The sequence below is a fragment of the Callithrix jacchus genome, chromosome 8 (assembly GCF_049354715.1).
Source record: "Callithrix jacchus isolate 240 chromosome 8, calJac240_pri, whole genome shotgun sequence".
In the NCBI taxonomy this organism is placed as follows: domain Eukaryota; kingdom Metazoa; phylum Chordata; class Mammalia; order Primates; family Cebidae; genus Callithrix; species Callithrix jacchus.
The window spans coordinates 2,872,344-2,878,068 of NC_133509.1; the positions used below are offsets into that span (position 1 = coordinate 2,872,344).

Genomic DNA, 5,725 nt, shown 5'->3' on the forward strand with positions numbered 1-5,725 from the left:
CCTGGACCAAGGTGCTAGGGGAATTTGTTCAGATTGACTTGGGTTCATATTTCATTTAAAAGCTCTCATTACACTTCTGCTGCATGCTTCTTCTCTGACTTATATTTCAGGACCTGCAGTCCGAATTGGTTTACTTCCACTTCAGCCTCTGTCAAGATAAATTAGACCAAGGGTTCGTGATAGCATCTGAAGCAGAACTGTTATTAGTAGGAAATATACAAGCAGTTTTACATTTCAATATAGTGTATCACTTTTTTGGAGAATGTACTTTCTACTAAAAATGAAAGTGGATGTAACAATACTTGGTGAATTTGGAAACATTAAAAAAAATCAAATTTTATTTTATTCTACATCCTCAGGGAAATCAGCCAAAGGAAGGTAGGTAACAGTAAATATTTTCATCTCCTTTCAGTGCATCTACAAACCATTCTGCTGAATAAGATCTGACAGGTTCCTGACTGTGAGCAGAGATACGGTAACAACTTGGATGATACATAAATTTGCATCAGATACAGACTCCATTTTTGCTGTAATCATCCATCCATAGACTTGCCTGCTCAGCTGACAAGTCATGTTATTAATAAACCATATTGTAACACAAGTGCATTGCCCTACATGGTGTTTATCTTGTTGGAAACTAATTGTTTGAAACAATGGCCTCAGTGAAAAGATGTGAAATGTTATGAGCTCTGTAAAAATCAAAATAATATGTACTAATAATGATGGTTTGCGAAGGATTAAAATGTAGATTATGCTGTATAGAGTTAATGACTCAGTCTTACTCTTTTTATTCTAGTCCTGTGATACAACCTTGAATTTCAAGCCAAGCCTGGTGGAGAGACAAAGTTCCCTCATCAGAAAGTAAACTCCACTTTGACTCACTCACCAGTGTCTCCCTAGTACATAGCACAGGACTTGGAAGACAGTCAACATGTAATATTTGTTAAATGAAAGAAATGAATAAATGTGTATAGGGAAAAAATGGAACACATTTCAGTTTCAAACCAAACCATTACCAGAGTTCCTCCAGGATGTGGCTCAAAGAAACAGAGTGGGACTCAATCTCCAGGGGACAAGGACTCCCTACTGCTTCCATTTCACCCTCTCCCAATGCAGTCAATGGGACTCCCACATTGCTGACCCAGACAGAGAAGCCCAGGGACAGAACTGAGGTAGAAAAGGGTAAAGTATACCCTTTCCCATCTCCCCACACCCTCCCCAATCCCACCCACTAAGATCTGGATGTGTTCTTGCAGTTTTCAATATGAATTCTCTTAGAACAATAAAAGGGGCTTCAGCTCTCCTCCGATTCTCATTAACAGAGTGCCAGGTAGAACAGCCTGCATGTATTTTAGCAGTAATGAGAGGCTAAGAGAAGACTACGGTCTTAGGAAATAGACAAATGCAAGGCCAGGTCTTGAAATGGAGCTGGTTCACCTGTCCATTCAGTTGGCAAAGAAAGAATATGGCTGGGAGCGCTGGCTCCCACCTGTAATTTCAGTAATGTGGGAGGCCAAGGTGGGAGGATTGCTTGAGCCCAGGAATCAAGACTAGCCTGAGCAACATAAGGAGATCCTGTCTCTACAAACATTTTTTTAAAATCAGCTGAGCAGGCCGGGCGCGGTGGCTCACACCTGTAATCCCAGCACTTTGGGAGGCCGAGGGGGGTGGATCACGAGGTCAAGAGATCGGGACCATCCTGGTCAACATGGTGAAACCCCGTCTCTACTAAAGATACAAAAAATTAGCTGGGCATGGTGGCGCGTGCCTGTAATCCCAGCTACTCAGGAGGCTGAGGCAGGAGAATTGCCTGAACCCAGGAGGTGGAGGTTGCGGTGAGCCGAGACGGCGCCATTGCACTCCAGCCTGAGTAACAAGAGCGAAACTCTGTCTCAAAAAAAAAAAAAAAAAAAATCAGCTGAGCATAGTGGCTTTTGCCTATAGTCCCAGCTACTCAAGAGACTGAGATGAGAGGACTGCTTGACCCCAGGAGGTTGAAGCTGCAGTGAGCCGTGATCACACCGCTGCACTCCAACCTGAGCAACAGAGCCAGACCCTTCTGCCGAAAGAAAGAGAAAGAGAAGAGAGGAGAGAGAAGGGAGGGAGGGAAGGGAAGGGAAGAGGGAAGGGAAGGGCGGGAGGGAGGAGGGAGGAGGGGAAGAGGAGAAGAGGGAAAGAGGGAAGGAAGGAGGGCAGAAAGGAAGGAAAGAAGGAAGGAAGGTAGGTGGGAGGCAGGGAGGGAAAGAAGGGAAGGGAAGAGGGAAGGGAAGGGCGGGAGGGAGGAGGGGAAGAGGGAAAAAGGGAAGGAAGGAAGGAGGGCAGAAAGGAAGGAAAGAAGGAAGGAAGGTAGGTGGAAGGGAGGGAAGGAGGGAGGGGAAGGGAAGAGGGAAGGGAAGGGTGGGAGAGAGAAGGGAGGAGGGGAAGAGGGAAAGAGGGAAGGAAGGAAGGAAAGAAGGAAGGAAGGTAGGTGGAAGGGAGGGAAGGAGGGAGGGGAAGGGAAGAGGGAAGGGAAGGGTGGGAGGGAGAAGGGAGGAGGGGAAGAGGGAAAGAGGGAAGGAAGGAAGGAAAGAAGGAAGGAAGGTAGGTGGAAGGGAGGGAAGGAGGGAGGGGAAGGGAAGAGGGAAGGGAAGGGTGCGAGGGAGAAGGGAGGAGGGGAAGGGGGAAAGAGGGAAGGAAGGAAGGAAAGAAGGAAGGAAGGTAGGTGGGAGGGAGGGAGGGGAAGGAAAGGAAGGAGAGAGAAAAAGAAAGAAGATGGATGAAGACAGCACAATTGAGAGGTGGTGAAGAAGGGTAGACACAGAGACATTCTGAGGTAGAGGAAAAGGCAAAATGAAACTTGTTGGGGCCCAAGCCACAGGCACTTGGATTATGCCAAAATTTGCTGCTGTTCTGATTATATCCTTCCGTGTGTTCACAAAGGGTGATTTCTCTCCCCAGCATGAGATCATGATTATTGTCACTCCTCTTACAAATAATCAGTTTACGATTCGTGTGTGACACAATTCTGCCCAGTGGGACTCGATTCTTCCAGAAGCCTCAAAAAAAAGGGTTTTCCTTCCTTTATTATGAGAGACAGAAAAAAAAAAAAAAAAAAGGTGGAAATAGCATCCCTCTGCTTTGCTGGATGCCCCTGACTGTATTTGACATCCAGAAGCAGAGCCATGGTGTAGCCATGAAGGGACATGACACAAGAAATTACCATCAGGTGAAGTTGGCAGAGCAGAAAGAAGAATCCCACGTCACTCCTGGACAACTTCCCTGAGTTATTTGACTAACCAATACTGGAACCACCTTCTTCCAAACTTCTTATTTTAATGAGGTCATAAATTCCTTACTTTTCAAATTTCTACCTCTATTCAGGTTTCCTATTGTTTGCACTTTCCGTGATACCTTGACTTTTTTTCTACTAAAGGAGGAAGTGAGGGCGTATGTTATGAATGTGAAATCTGGAAGTCAAAAAGTTTGAAACAGATATTTTGGTTTGGTGGAGTCTCCTTCCATCTTCTTCCCCCTCCCCAGCTCCTACTGGATTCAGACAAGGGCCAGGACACAAGACTGGATGCAAAAGGACCTCTCCCTTCCCCAGACTTTGTCTTTCTTCCCAGCTCAAGCTCAATGTGTCTTGCTCCTTCTTTCCTAAAGATTTGTTCTGTCGCAGGAGGCTCCTCGGTCGCTCCAGTCAATTGGCTTCCAGAGCCTTGCTCCATCCATTCCAGAGATACATCCACACGTCTGAACTCCAGCCATAATTTAGACTCAAGTGGGGAGCCCCCACCACAGCACCATTCTGTATCAGTATGTAGCAATGTTTTGTAGCCTCTGAACAGAAATAGAGAAGTAAAATTTAGGGATGGAACCTGGCACAGGCATGGGAAACCTTCTGAGAACGCAGGAGTTAGCTGCGTTCGCTAGTGAGTAACTTATGAAGCTCACATCGCACACAATTCAGCATATAAATCAGTCTTAACACATGTATATTGAATTTCTTTGAAATGACCAGCTTGTAGGCAGATAAAATGGCGTCCTTTTACACAACCTTCCCTTCAGAGAGTCTTTCAACAGCACCACCTTCCCTCCGCCCAAAATAAAAACTTCAACATTCTCACCTTATTTTTATAGCACACTTTGAAATAGGGAGTGTGGCAACGATAGTTCTATTTAGTTTACCGCGAAGGAACAAGACACAAAGAGATGATCTGACTTGGTCACCATCCCTGAGGGCACTGGTGGCAGAGAGGGATGGTCCCTCAGTCCCTAGGGCTCCCAAGCCTTTGTTCTGACGTCCCTGTATGTAATTGTTTTGATGGCGATTTCCCTGCTTCTCCCTCACTAGCTTACTGACCACGCCTGTCAATCACACTCAGGGACACCGTGGGCCTAAGGGTCAGCCGCGTCTCAGGAGAACACGAGGCGTAACGGAGCACCGTCTCCTTCTGGCAAGGATGTCAGTTGCGGCCTCGGAAGTCCGACACCGTGTCCACAGTGTTGCTGTCTTTCCCTTCCCCCCAGACACAGAAAGGAAAGGAATCGATCAAGTACTCTGAGCTCAGCTTGAAAGCAACTGAGAACCCCATGCGTGTCAGAGCCTCTTCCTGGAGAACGCTCCGTGACACCTAAAGAATTCTCCGCCTAAACTCTGGAGAACCCGGGCGAAGTCCTGTTTCTTCCTCCCAAAGATCCATCTCCAGAGTTCACTTCCCCGGTCCGTGAGGAAAGCCGGGAGGGTGGGAGAGCCACGGATCCTAAGCCCCGTTTCTCCCACGGAACCCCTGGGCCTCGTTCCTCGCTTCCTACCACTTCCGGGAGCAGCACGCAGGGGCCCAGGGCCCAGGGCCCAGGGGCCAGGCCCGCACCCGGAGCAGGCCCGACGGAGAACGCGGACCGGAAGCGCAGCTGCGAGAAGCCGCCGGGAGGCGTGGATTCTGGAAAGGGAGTGTGCGCCCGCCCTCGAGCACCGCCCGCGGAGCCGATTGGCCGGGGCGCGCGGCGGGGGAAGCCCTTGGCTAATCTCCTGCCACTCATCCCGGCCGACGTCGGCGCCCGGGCCGCCACGCCGCGGACCTCTCGCCGCGCCGGGCCGGACTGCGCGCGGAAGGACAAATAGTCCCGGCGGCCGCGCCGCGCGCCCGACCACGGCTCTGCTCGCCCCGCCCGGGCTGCCGGGCTCCTGGCTGGGGCTGCGGGAAGTGGGGGGTGGCGGGCGGGGGAGGCCCAGCCTCTGCGGCTCGTCGACCCCGGCTTCTCTCTTTTCTGCCATTCGGGTTGATTGCGCTCCCTAGGGAAGAGTAATTGGATTCCGGGCTCTCTCCAGCCGGAATCAGCCGAAGTCGGCCGCTGAGCCTGTAGCTTGGGAGGGGCGTATAGGGAGGAGGGAGAAGTGGGGAGCCGCCGCCGGGAGGGACGCGGTGAAGCCACTGTCCCCTGAAGTGCGTGCGTGCTCGTTTCTTTACAGGCCGCAGCGGGAAGCTGCGTATACAGAAGGGATTAACAGAGACTGCACCCTGGTGCCCGTTCCCCCCCAGGCACGTGACTCTTGCCCCTTCCAAGTTGTCATCCTCATTGTGAAATTCACCTGGTTGCTGATACTCGGAAGAGGAATACTTTGGAAGCTTTAAGCCTTCCAGCACGACTTTGAGCTCGGCGGGAGAAAGAACCCTGTGAAATCTCGTATTGGACGTGGCTCTTATTAACAAAGTCATTCTGGAGAAAACAACATTCTTTCCAC

The 5,725-nt window shown here is 50.0% G+C and overlaps 1 protein-coding gene across 3 annotated transcripts; it reads right to left on the reverse strand.

Annotated features, from left to right (window-relative positions):
* Positions 1 to 306: 306 nt before the first annotated feature.
* Positions 307 to 5,498, reverse strand: LOC144577256 (uncharacterized). 3 transcript variants are annotated; one of them, XM_078333236.1, is made up of 2 exons: positions 4,107 to 5,498; positions 307 to 3,819 (listed from the first exon to the last, which is right to left on the reverse strand). In XM_078333236.1, exon 1 carries the CDS (start codon positions 5,255 to 5,257, stop codon positions 4,580 to 4,582), a length of 678 nt encoding a protein of 225 aa, XP_078189362.1. In that variant the 5' UTR covers positions 5,258 to 5,498; the 3' UTR covers positions 307 to 3,819; positions 4,107 to 4,579. The 3 variants fall into 3 exon arrangements, with proteins under 3 accessions (XP_078189362.1, XP_078189360.1, XP_078189361.1); XM_078333234.1 differs by having other exon boundaries at positions 4,795 to 4,897; XM_078333235.1 differs by having other exon boundaries at positions 4,107 to 4,897.
* Positions 5,499 to 5,725: the final 227 nt, after the last annotated feature.

Excerpts from the sequence above, each read along its gene's own strand:
- LOC144577256 (XM_078333234.1), bottom strand. The coding sequence starts at position 2,948 with ATGATCTCATGCTGGGGAGAGAAATCACCCTTTGTGAACACACGGAAG.